Source organism: Heteronotia binoei, chromosome 3 (assembly GCF_032191835.1).
Source record: "Heteronotia binoei isolate CCM8104 ecotype False Entrance Well chromosome 3, APGP_CSIRO_Hbin_v1, whole genome shotgun sequence".
NCBI classification, from domain to species: Eukaryota; Metazoa; Chordata; class Lepidosauria; order Squamata; family Gekkonidae; genus Heteronotia; species Heteronotia binoei.
This window is the reverse complement of record NC_083225.1, coordinates 146,773,847-146,787,499: the sequence shown is the minus strand read 5'-3', so window position 1 is coordinate 146,787,499 and position 13,653 is coordinate 146,773,847. Positions and strand designations below refer to the sequence as shown.

General features: G+C 39.1%; 1 protein-coding gene across 1 annotated transcript in view; it reads right to left on the bottom strand.

The window, feature by feature from the left end:
- Positions 1–1,974: 1,974 nt before the first annotated feature.
- The window catches only part of SENP7 (SUMO specific peptidase 7), an 83,301-nt gene continuing 71,622 nt past the window's right edge, over positions 1,975–13,653 (bottom strand). The window contains exons 19-24 of the mRNA XM_060234563.1: positions 12,244–12,461; positions 9,910–9,962; positions 7,645–7,685; positions 5,287–5,355; positions 3,883–4,033; positions 1,975–3,047 (exon numbers count right to left, since the gene is read on the bottom strand). Coding sequence (XP_060090546.1) covers positions 2,910–3,047; positions 3,883–4,033; positions 5,287–5,355; positions 7,645–7,685; positions 9,910–9,962; positions 12,244–12,461 — 670 coding nt within the window. The 3' untranslated portion in view covers positions 1,975–2,909. The remainder of the gene's footprint in view (positions 3,048–3,882; positions 4,034–5,286; positions 5,356–7,644; positions 7,686–9,909; positions 9,963–12,243; positions 12,462–13,653) is intronic.

Sequence of the window (13,653 nt, the reverse complement as noted above, 5' to 3'; positions counted from 1 at the left end):
TGCCGTATCTGGAGCTGCAGGACCACCGTGTCCTGCAACAACTAGCCTACAGATAACATGGCAGCAACATAGACTGAAGAAATAGCTGAAAGACTTGGTGGATCAGCTATGCATTATGGGCTTTACCAGGGCCTTTTTAAAAAAGAAAAAGCCCAGCAGGAATTCATTTCATATTAGGCCACACCTCCTGACACCAAGTCAGCCGGAACTGAGTTCCTGTGCGTTCCTGTTCAAAAAAAGCCCTGAGCTTTACTTTATCAATGGATAATAGCATCAAAAAATATTGGTCTAGCTTTCCAACACAAGCAAGCCAGAGAGGAATTTGCTGTAATAAGATTCATAATTCAATATAAAATTAATGTGACAAAATGCTACTGGTATGTGGTAGCAGAAGCACGATATTCATTATCCTGATCTGGTGCACTGGGGTGGTTATTAGAATAAAGATGTGTGAAGAAGAAAGGACATTTTTTTTCTTTAAAAAAAGGCATGAATTTAACTTAAACAGGCAAAAGAACTTATGCTGGAAAAAAAGAGACAAAACATTATAAATTTATGACAATCATTTGAATGGCATATTTTTGGGGGGTGACATTGTAAATCAACGTAACCGTTATTTTCAATAATAAAAGAGGAGGCTCTTATATGGATGGCAGGTTATTGCATTCTCGCTAAGCCAACTTAAGACTTCCATGCCAGGGAGATGCTCATCAGACTTCTTTACCTCTATGTTAGGACTCCGGTAGTTGTCCTTGTCTGATGTAGTATTCACCCTGCTGTGCCATACGACAGTAATATGTAGGAGGTAGACATCTGACAAGCAACTTCACAGCATTGGGATTTTAAGGAAAATAATATGCATCTGGGTAAGAACTAAACCTATCTTGGTCTAAACATATCTCGGTTGTGGCAAAAACACACAGACTGTGAAGGTTACACAGAAAATTCTTAGCCTACACATTGATGAGGAGGTGGAATGCTTTGAATGTAAAGAACAGTAAAACAGTAAAGGAAGAGGGTTTGGGGTCAGAAATGTAGGCCAAGCACTAATATGAGGCACTTCTGACTGCAGTGCGTATTGGAAACATTGAGGAAAGTGATTGATACTTGATACATTTTGTTTTACATTAAATTTAGGTGTGAAGTAGAGGAGATGATGGCAGGTCATGATGGGACTTGCCACTTTTTTAAAAAGTTTAAGACTTAAACTGGGAGATCTGACATTCTGCTAAATCCTGCCTCTCCCAAAGCTGCTTTTTGCCCTATGGGGAAAAATACAAATATCTCTTTAAAATATATATATTGGATCACACATCAGCTGTCTCATCTAGTTTGGTTCTGAACACAGTGCCTCTTCATGCATAGGTTTCCTCCGGATACACAGCTGCTGGTTAAGAAAAAATCTGCATCTGAACATAATCAAATCTGAAAATCACACATCTGTTTTGCTGTAATCATACACAGTATGAACTTTCAAAATCACTGCTTGTCATTTAAGATTTGATCAATGTTACACCATCACTGAATGCAGATTTCTATTAGATGCCCCCCCTCCCCAAATCAAAGCAGCAGTACAAGATTGGAAAACATGGGAGAGCTAGCCTACAGAATCAGAGTCAACATGACTGAATGGTTAACAACCACCACCACCACCCCAAATCAGGATATACAAGGGAAGCACCATGGGCTTATGAGTAGCTGGACAAACCACCCAATGAAAACAACAAATAGTTCTGGTCTGGTGCCAGTTTTCATTTGGGTCCCTTTGGCTCTTATGTGATTGTCTAGGACAGTATGTCGTTTAATATTACAGCATAATTTTAATATAAGGGAGAAGACAAAAACTTTTAAAATACAACAAGGAAATAATAGCTTGATTACATTATAACAAATAAAGAAAAAACCCTTTCTCTAAGAGTTCCATTATCCCTTCTAGCAGTCACAGGAGGTGCATGCATGGGAAAAATAAACAGATTCTCGGGGGGAAAAATCTATTTATTTATTCAGTGCTTCTAGCTTATCAAGTACAAGAGCAATCTGGCTTTCAGATTTCACACTGCACAGATATGCTTCAGTGGAACTTCTCCCACAAATAGCTTTAACTACAAGTATTAATACTTGGATAAAAATCACAAGTATTCATCTTTTCAGTATAGACTGGGTTGGATCCTATGAAGTGCAAGCAATAGATGTAGATCTCTGACTGCCTTCCTTCTCCTTCAACAGTCCACCCAGTCTCCCCAAAAACATGGTTGAAACAGGTAATATCTTGTCAGGTGTAAGTTACTATCTCTATCCAGTACAGCAAAGACCATATGGCCTTATATTTTTGAAATACATTAAAATACATAGTACTCATACTATACACAATTACTGCACAGCAGGAAAAAAAAATCAGGACTCCAAATCTGATCTGTGAGATCAAGATGGATGTGGAAAACCCTGAGTGCCCCCTCTTGTGTTACACTTTGAAATTACAGGACCAGTTCCACATGATTTTCTTGAATTCAAAAAAGCTACACAGAAAGGAATCTCTAAGATGACACCTTATTGCTTCCCTCTTGTGCAGGATCAGCAGTAAGATCTACAGATCTATTTAGCAATATGGAAAATAGGCTAAAAAAATTCCCATCTTTGCAGCACATTACCATTTATGCCACTTGTATGCCAAATCAAAATTCAGCCAAGCAAGATAATTGTAATGTATACATATCTATTTCCCCAGGGTGGCTTGTGATACAAATCACATTTTTAAAACTATGAGGTCAAATATATCTTTAAAATGGGCAACAATATGATGTGCAGTTTTCTCTCTCTCTCTCAGGAAGTCTGATGGTAGAAATGCTTCTGATTGGATTTCCAGTAGTTTTAGGGGGAGAATCGTTTGCAAAACTGGAAGAACAGTCCAGCTACTTCTTGCTACCACTCTGTTGTTGCAAGTGAAGTTGCAAGATCAAGTCTCTAATTTCTTCTCGCTTATTTTTCACTGCCTGACGAGGAAACCAGCGCTCTAAGTGCAGTGGAAGTTCAAAGTCAGCAACAGGATCCTGATTAAAGAAAAAAAGTTGTATTAATTTAAAACACAGGTAAATATTGCTTTCTCTGCACAAAATTTCACTTTTTAACAATTCCCGATACACATAAAGAGTGGTTGTTACAGGGTTATGGTGCTCTTAGGCACACAAAAGCAAGAAGTAGAGCTTGGGAGGTTTATGGAAAAGAAAGACATTGCAAGCCTGACAAAAAGGCTTGGTGGAACAATTATGGCACACATGCTGCATATTAAGGAATGTTTTGAGCATCAGCAGATAGTTTTTACTTTAGCTAGATTTTATTAAACCTGAATTATCAATATTTGGAGTACATACTGATTCTTAAAAAAACTGAAATTCTACGAGAAACTAATGTGAGATTGTGTTAAATTATATTTCCTTACAATAATATGCTTAGTGACCAGAATCAACCCTGAAGCCTAAACATTCCAGCAACAGACTAAAGTTATGATGGTTGCAGATTTTAACAAACATAAATCTGCTGGATTGCAGCATAGCTAACACCTGCTTTCAGTTCCTAAACACAAAATGAATCAAAAGGCAAAAAAAAAGGGAATACCTAGTAATCTCATGTATATCTGCTCCAAGGCAATAAGAAATTTATCTGATTTGAACTTTCGTTTATCCAAGGCTTTTTAAAAACAGGAATGCACAGTTCTGGCTGGCTTGGTGTCAGGAGGTGTGGCCTAATATGCAAATGAGTTCCTGCTGGGCTTTTTCTAAAAGAAAAAGCCCTGTGTTTATCCATTTGCCTCTGGTAGGACAGGGATTTGAGTTTTATCTAGAAAAATTGGAAGAATTAGTCAAAAGTTTAAATATAGTTTAGCACCTGGAAGAAAGTCTCCACATACTGCAGTAAATACACTCCACAATCACTACTATTATCTTGTTTAGGGACTCTTGGACAAAAATCCACCATTGTTGATTTGCTGAACTCACGATGCGTTTTATGTTTTGCTTCCCATTCCAGTTCTAAATATCTGAAATAACAACAGACTGTTACATTTGTGTGGATACTTGGATTTACATCATGAATATCTGTAATAAATATCTGGATAAGATTTATTAACAACCTTATTAATAACAATTTATTTTTTCTTTTATCTCCACTATTTGGATATACCAACATGTTCTTCCATGAAGCAGAACTTCTGTGGCTAGGAACCAAAGCATCAGTTGGGTATGTAGAAGCAATGTGTATGCACACTCACTTATAAGTCCTTTTTTCCCCTCTGACAGCAGATACACTCATTACACAGCTATTCTTATGGCAGGAGAATTACTGAAAGTGGGAGCCTTGTAGGCCTTGCCCAATACCCAAAAGTCCTCCATATGCAACCCATGACAACCAAACTTCTGATGATTGGCAGCTAGTTTATTATGTTATAATGCTTTTACAGGGTGTACTGGCTATCAGCAAATGAATTTTTATAGAGGTTATACTTTGAACAGAAAAAGGACTGAATGCCCAGAATAGTCCACTAACTCACTATAGCATGGACTGGAATTCTGGCAAAGCACTCTAATTTTCCACTTTTTTGTATGAACAGCAACAGAGGGATCTGGCCTAGGTCTCTTCTTATATGTTTCAGGTGTTTATTCCCACTGTGTCTGTCTAGATTAGCACATGGAAATCAGCTGCTGAGATCCATAAGGGAAGATCTTTGGTATAAAAAATGAAGGCATGGGGGGCAATTGTAGAGGGAAGCACCTAGTAGCCCGACTGAATCCTTTGGTCATCAATTGCCTGCTAACATCATAGTAGTCTGAATTTTTCATATGCTACAAAACTCATGTTAAATGTTCACATAGGGCCAGGATTTTAACACAGTGATCCCAGGTAGACTTTATTTCATTTTAAAGAGTTGTTTGTATAAATATAAATAAGTTTGCAAGTTAATTTCTGTTCCTCAGAACTTCATTGCACAGGTATTTGAAACAGATCAAAATAACTATATGGTGTAATAATAATAAGCATATTATATATATATATATATATATATATATATATATATATATATATATATATATATATATATATATATATATATATATATATATATATATATATATATATATATATATATAATCGATTAATTAATTCAAAACAATTGGATATTATGAAAACATAGGCTACACATGCTAATACATGGCTCTCACAAACTGCGGATCTAAAAGAAGATTGACAGCATCTGTTAAAATGCAGACTCAAATGAAACACACTGTTACTCACTCTCTCAAAAGTTGAACAGTATTCTCTATGGATCCTGCCTTCAGGGAATCCAGTATAAGGATACATGGCCTACAGAAAAGAAAATGCTGACTTCATTTTGTAAACTTCCAAGGAAACATAAATAACTAATTAAGTATGACTAAGGAAACAAATTAACAGCTGTTGTATTAGGTGAAGAAACATATTTATTCATTTATTTATTAGACTTATAGATTGAGATGAACAGCATCTCAATAAAAGATTAGAACATAAGAACATAAGAGAAGCCATGTTGGATCAGGCCAACGGCCCATCAAGTCCAACACTCTGTGTCACACAGTGGCAAAAAATTTTATATACACACATACACTGTGGCTAATAGCCACTGATGGACCTGTGCTCCATATTTTTATCTAAACCCCTCTTGAAGGTGGCTATACTTGTGGCCGCCACCACCTCCTGTGGCAGTGAATTCCACATGTTAATCACCCTTTGGGTGAAGAAGTACTTCCTTTTATCCGTTTTAACCTTTCTGCTCAGCAATTTCATCGAATGCCCACGAGTTCTTGTATTGTGAGAAAGGGAGAAAAGTACTTCTTTCTCTACTTTCTCCATCCCATGCATTATCTTGTAAACCTCTATCATGTCACCCCGCAGTTGACGTTTCTCCAAGCTAAAGAGTCCCAAGCGTTTCAACCTTTCTTCATAGAAAAGTGCTCCAGCCCTTTAATCATTCTAGTTGCCCTTTTCTGGACTTTCTCCAATGCTATAATATCCTTTTTGAGGTGCGGCGACCAGAACTGCACACAGTACTCCAAATGAGACCGCACCATCGATTTATACAGGGGCATTATGATACTGGCTGATTTGTTTTCAATTCCCTTCCTAATAATTCCCAGCATGGCGTTGGCCTTTTTTCTTGCAGACGCACACTGTCTTGACATTTTCAGTGAGTTATCTACCACGACCCCAAGATCTCTCTCTTGGTCAGTCTCTGCCAGTTCACACCCCATCAACTTGTATTTGTAGCTGGGATTCTTGGCCCCAATGTGCATTACTTTGCACTTGGCCACATTGAACCGCATCTGCCACGTTGACGCCCACTCACCCAGCCTCAACAGATCCCTTTGGAGTTCCTCACAATCCTCTCTGGTTCTCACCACCCTGAACAATTTAGTGTCATCCGCAAACTTGGCCACTTCACTGCTCACTCCCAACTCTAAATCATTTATGAACAAGTTAAAGAGCATGGGACCCAGTACCGAGCCCTGCGGCACCCCACTGCTTACCGTCCTCCACTGCGAAGACTGCCCATTTATACTGACTCTCTGCTTCCTATTACTAAGCCAGTTTTTGATCCACAAGAGGACCTGTCCTTTCACTCCATGACTCTCAAGTTTTCTAAGGAGCCTTTGATGAAGAACTTTATCAAAAGCTTTCTGGAAGTCAAGGTAAACAACATCTATCGGGTCGCCTTTGTCCACATGTTTGTTCACCCCCTCAAAGAAATGTAACAGGTTAATGAGGCAAGATCTTCCCTTGCAGAACCCATGCTGAGTCTTCCTCAATAACCCGTGTTCATCAATGTGCCTACTCATTCTGTCCTTGATAATGGTTTCTACCAACTTTCCCGGTATTGAAGTCAGACTGACTGGCCTGTAATTTCCCGGATCTCCTCTGGAACCCTTTTTAAAGATGGGGGTGACATTTGCTACCTTCCAGTCCTCAGGAACGGAGGCAGATTTCAATGAAAGATTACAGATTTTTGTTAGAAGATCCACAAGTTCAACTTTGAGTTCTTTCAGAACTCTCGGATGTATGCCATCCGGACCCGGTGACTTATTAGTTTTTAATTTATCTATCAGTTGTTGGACCTCCTCTTTTGTCACCTCAATCTGACTCAGGTCTTTCAACACCCCTTCCAAAATTAGTGGTTCTGGGGCGGGCAAAAAGTTCTCGTCTTCCACAGTGAAGACGGAGGCAAAAAATTCATTTAGCTTCTCAGCCATTTCCCTATCCTCCTTCAGTAATCCTTTTACCCCATGGTCATCCAAGGGCCCCACTGCCTCCCTGGCTGGTTTCCTACTTCTAATATATTTGAAGATTCCAATAAAAGTTATACAATCAGTTTGACAAATTAAAGCCACAACTATTAGGAAAGAAGGAAGAGGCCAGGCTTAATGGAAACTGTTGCTGTCCTCAACCATAGGCCTGGCAGAACATGTGTGCCTTACAGGCCCTGCAGAACTGCACTGGGTCCCACAGGGCTTGGATATCATTTGGCAGGCTGCCACCAGTATCCTATCACAGTAAAATACAGCTACTTAAAAAACAAACATAGTCAAATACTGCTGTGTTGTTACAAATACAGAGGCCTACCTTTTACAAAGCTTCTTTATTCCAGAACTGCTTGAGGAACTCTGAAAAATAATTTCACAAGCAGTAATCAGATATAAGAACAGTTGACTAGGCAAATTCACATCATTTCATACTTACCTAATAAGAAAGCTATTAAACTGACCAAGAAATGCTTTTACTAATTCATATTCTGCCTTCCTAACACAAAAACCCAAGAACATGAAATACCAGAATAAACTTCCATAATTCTGACTATGTCTATCTAGAACTTGCACTTTTGGTCTTAATTGCTGAAAATAAGGTGTAATGATTTGAACTTATACGTGTGTGTTCCTTTAATTGTTGGTAAGCTGCAGTAGAGAAAGGCAAGTGAAAGAAGGGGAATGAGTAAGTGAGGTGATTCGTTGGTGACAGAGAGTGTGGGAGGAACTAAGATGTATGGCAGGGGGATCAGCAGTGAATTCTTAAGAGTGACAGCAGTGAACTGTCAGTTGTGGTTAGTCAGCAGTCTACAGTCTTCTGATTAGCTTCTCATCCTAGTGCTGTGAAAGGCATTAAGATACTAGGGAAGAAAAATAGACTACTTTAGAGCACAAATTAGGGCCTAGATAGAGACCCCAAAGCTAATATTGTCAAGAGTATTATAAGAGTGTGAGACACAGAAGCTGTCAGAAAGTTGAGTTTGGAAGAGAAAGGAGGATTTGAGAGTGAGGAGTGTGTGAAGTGAAAGAGCATGACACCTCAGTCAGAAGTTGTTATTATTCATTGAAGAATTAAGGTATAAACAACTTGAAATCAATATGCTTATTGTACAAATAAAGTTTTATTTTATTTTATATTCTCCTGGAGTGCTATGATTTTAAGATATAAGTCTCATCCTCAGGGCCACATAGTCCAATGAAGAAGCCTTAAAGCTTGGGCACAATTCAGTGGAGAACATTAACTAAAGGGTCTGGAATTAAATTCCTGGTGGCAGCATTACACACATTAAGAGAGAGGTTTTGACACAAGGCCAAGCCTGTAATGGAGGAGCAAGAGGATTGATTATATAGGGCCTGATCCATGTGGAAGATCTGCTCTGTAGGGGGGGTGTGGCCTGTGCTACAAGATCATTTGACAAGAGGGAAGGAAGAGGCTGGAGAGACCATACTTCTTGTGCTTTTTACTGGCATTGGCAAGTTGCAATCAAAAATTATTTGTAAGGATCTTCTCAATTAATTCCCCACAATAACTGGGGGTGGGACTAATCTGTGGGAGTGGGGAACAGAACTAGCGTAAAGCAATTATGACAGAGAAAATCTAGTAGCCAAGCTGAGGAACTGCACATGGCCAAGAAGTAGTCAGTAGCTGAGAAGGGCAGGATCTGAATGGGGTCTTGCCCCCTGTGATATAAAATAGTTCATGGTGCAAAAAAGCCTCTAGACATCTTTTCAGTGTGGTCTGTCTGGGTACAGAAGACTCAGTGGTTTGAAAGCAGTTCTTCTGCTGGACTTTGTGCATGACTGTTTCCCTTGCTTGAGAGCCCAAGCACTGGCTTCTCTTCTCTTCCCAACATCTGAACACTGCTCTCCAGAGAGAATAAGAGGAAGTTATATTGACTCCTTGCCTGTGAAGAGTGCTGGTAAAGTCTGAGGAAGGGATATGCCATCAAGGTGGTAGTGAAGGTGGGTTAAAAGGACCTTTGAGCCGTTTCTCGATCTCCCAGGGAGAGAAACAATGACTTGTTAGTCCTTCCTGACACTTTTTGCAAAGGCAAGGGAAAGGAAGAGAGAAGGGTAACGTTCCTAAGGAAAAGTTTGCAAAGAAATGAGTTCAGTAACAAAGGAGAAGAATCTGGCCGTGAAGCAAAAAAGAGTGTAATTGGGATTCTAATCACCCTCAAAGATTATTTAAAGTCCTACTTAATTAGCTTAGCCTGCCTGTGAACTAAATTGGTGGAATTACCCATCTGGGGGTACCTCCTCCACCTTCAGAAAATCCTCTGGTACTCTAATCTTAATAGAGGCACAAACCTTCTCCAAACCTTGTTCAGATCTCTGTACCATATTTTTGTATCATTTAATTTCTGAAGTGTTAGATTATTTACAATATTAAGGGAAATGCATGAACTTATCAGAGCTTATTCAGTATTATATCTGATTTACTGTACTTAACATAAAAATGGATGGACAGAAACCTTTTTTATATTGTCAAACTTCCACTTCTATAGGTCTTTTGTGACAAACCACAAATCATTATTTTTATTTGTTCACAATTATAACTTTTTAAGATATAAAAACCACTTACTTTGGAACTTCTGGAATCCAGTGTTGGAGACAGCCTTTCATGATGATCATTATCTAACATAATGCAACAAACAAAACTGGGTTACAAACAAAAAAAATTTTTTTTGGGGGGGGGGGCGGATTACTGTAGCTGAAGAAGGGATAGATTTGAATAGTGAAATGTAGGAAATGAATAACTAAAATATTACATTTCTTTTGCATATATTTTACCAACAGGATTGAGCTATAATGGCACAACACTCTCCCCATTTCCCTTACAGATGGAAAAACAGAGATGCATGTGAAGGTTCTGTTTACAAGATAAAAAGCCAACCAAGTATTAGACCAAAATCACAACTTTGATCATGAGTACTGAAAGAATTACTAAACACACAACAGAATCTCTTTTCACCTTTGTTACCTCTATTTAAAGTAACCTCAAGCACTTAAAAGGAGTAATTTTTCCAAGCTATTACTAGAAGAAGACCATAGATTTATACCCCGCCCTTCTCTCTGAATCAGAGTTTCAGAGCGGCTTACAATCTGCTTTATCTCCTTTCCCCACAACATACACCCTGTGAAGTGGGTGGGGCAGAGAGGGCTCTCACAGCAGAGCTGCCCTTTCAAGGACAACTCCTGCGACAGCTATGGCTAACCCAAGGCCATTCTATTTTAATTCAATTAACTGGTTTTTATATGTTTAATTTTAATTGTTAAATTTAAAGTTTTTATCTATCAATGTAAATGCATAAAATGTTGTTAGCCGCCCTGAGCCGCCTAGGCGGGGAGGGCGGGATACAAATAAAATCTATTATTATTATTATTATTATTCCAGCAAGTGCAAGTGGAGGAGTGGGAAATCAAACCCGGTTCTCCCAGATAAGAGTCTGCTCACTTAACCACAGCACCAAACTGGCTTTCTAGAGTTGATGTAATTGATTAGATATGGCTGGTGTGTCCATATTAAATGCAGTTCTGCAAATAAATGGATGTGGAGACTTTGGAGAAATATTGCTTCTAGGGAACTGTGAGCTAATCATTTTCTAGCCTTGACTTGGCTCATCTGGCCACTTGGATCTATGGCATGGTAATATCAGACTATTGTACTGCACTCTAGTAGTGATTATTACAGTCATAAAACAACAGTACAAAATGTACAACAATGAAAATATGTACAGAAAAACATTACATAAAAAGTGTAAAAAATAACATTTCACTGAGTCAGCACTGAACCACAGCTGAATCTGGCTGCTGCATGGAATCTAGCAACTCCATCTGTGGTTCCAGGGTCTCAATCTGTTAACTACAGTGCCCTCTACATGGGTCTGCCCTTGACATCAACTCCAGCTGATAACAGTAGGCTGAAACTAAGTTATTGTCTGGATCTAGGTGGAAAGTGCATATAATACCTATTCTGCAGTCATTCCATTGGCTATCCACCAATTAGGTTTAGTTCAAGGTACAAAAGCCTCACATGATTTTCCTGAAATCTCATATCTGCAGTAATGCCTCTTCTCCTATGCTCATCCATGACAGTTTCATTCACCTGATTAGGGTCTTCCGTGGGTGCCACCCTTAAAATGGGCAAGATGAACAACTACCCATACACTTGGATTCTCTGCTGTGGCCTCCACTTTGGAGGAATGGCCTTGCCTGAGCAGGTCAGGAAGGCTCCTCACATCCCACTAACTATTTAAACAGAATTCTCCTCACATTCCACTAACTATTTAAACAGAATTCTTTTTATAAAGGTATCTATTTGCGCTCTTGTGTTCTCTCAAATATTTTCTGCTGATTTAATACCATTTATCTGTATTGTGCCTAATATTCTATGCTTGTTTCAGACTTGTGTAATTCTAGCTCTAGTACAACAGTGCTTATTAGATGTCTCATTGTATTTGATCACAGTGATTTACACAATAATCTGCCTGAGAAAGGCAGGCCATAAATATAGTAAAGACATAAATAAATCTAAGCAATTGTTCTGCTGTAGTCATAAACATATAAATTGTTTTTTCCCCTTGTACATAGTCTGCAGACCTAAACCTGTTGCTAGGATGGCCAGCCTTCAGGAGCCTGGAGAGTTCTCCTGGAATTACAACTGATCTTCAGAACAGGTCCCCCAAAGAAATGGACAACACTGAAGGGTGCACACATCCCTGTGTGAGCTTTCTCTCCTTCCCAAACTCTAGCTTTCTCAAGCTCCACTGCTAAATCTTCAAGAATTCCCCAACCCAGAGTTGGCAACTCTACCTACAGCTATATGCAGAATCATTCACAAACATATAAGTAATTTGTATATAGTATCTTTTCAAAACGATGCAGCAGTTTTCATCATATTCTGTTAAATCATTACCGTTCAGTTGTAGGTTGCTATTTATATCAGTTTCTTCTTTATCATTCTTGTTATCATTAAAGACCAAAACAGTTTCTGTTCTAACAGTTCCACTTTTCATTTCAGGCTGAACTGGAAACTGGTGAATGAGTGACTGCAATGAACACTGACCCAGAGATTTCTCAAAAATAACTTCTTCTAGCCAAGGAAAACAAATGACAGCAATGTACCAATGAGATCTGCCAAGAAAAGGAAGAGAAAGTCAATACCTGATATTTTAAGGGAAGTGACAAAGCCTTTCCCAGTGTAATTGTTACTAAATTTGCTAATAACCAGTGGGATGCACTTGCCTCTTCAGTTTAATATGTTATTTTTTCCTGATCAAGTTATTAGGCAATGCTTTTATTAAGAATAGCTTTTTAAATTATGCCAATCAAATTACATTGCCAGTTATCAAACTCAGATATATTCATACATCACTTATTTCTTGCTTTTAATACTAAAAATGAAACCATGATATATAAACAAGACAATCATAAACAAGCCTATAAACCCATAAACAAGACAATCGTAAAATAAGATATAAACAGAGACATCTAAAAAAAAGTCAAAAAACCCTTAATGTTATGCTGAACCGCCTTGGAGAGAGCACTCAAAATGTGAAATGATAACAATGGAAAAAGTTTTATTTCATGTCACATCCCTTGCCATCCTGTGAGCAGATGACACACAGAAATACTACTATACAGGGGGCTAAATTCTTAAAGAGACATATAGGCAGGTGTTCACAAATTGGCTTCCCCCCCCCCCACACCACCAAAAGGACAACAAAAGGGTGCTGCCCACCAGGAGAGGCCCAGCTGCACCAGCCTCCCCCATGCGGGGCAAGCCTGGCACAGCCTGGGCACTCTTCAGCTGTCCCCCCCCCACCACCAAAAGGACAATGGGCTTCCTACCACCCACCCAGAGAGGCCCAGCTGTACCAGGCTTCCCTAAGCCGGGTCAGGCCTGGCACTCTCCTGCCCACCCCCCCTACAAAAAAAAAGAAATCAGCCACCCACCACCCTAACTCACAAGGTCCCGGTGGTGGCAGTGTTCATATGTTGGGTTTCTGGGGATGAGGCAGGGTTAATCAGCTGCTGCTGCTAATGGCTGGCTGGCCACTGCACCTGGCTGCTGACTCTGCAGCACTCCTCTGCTAACTGGGTGCAATGGAGAGGGCAGAGCCAGAACACTGGGCAACCTAGCCGGAACTGTGTTCTGGTGCATTCCGGCTTTTTAAAAGCCCTGTATATATGTAATATTTTAAAAGTATCCTACAATACTAAGATCCTTATTTAGAAATAACTTCTAATGAACTTTTCTACTTTTAGATTTAAGTGACTAGTGGTGGTGGAATATGCCATCAAGTCATAACTAACATGGTAACTC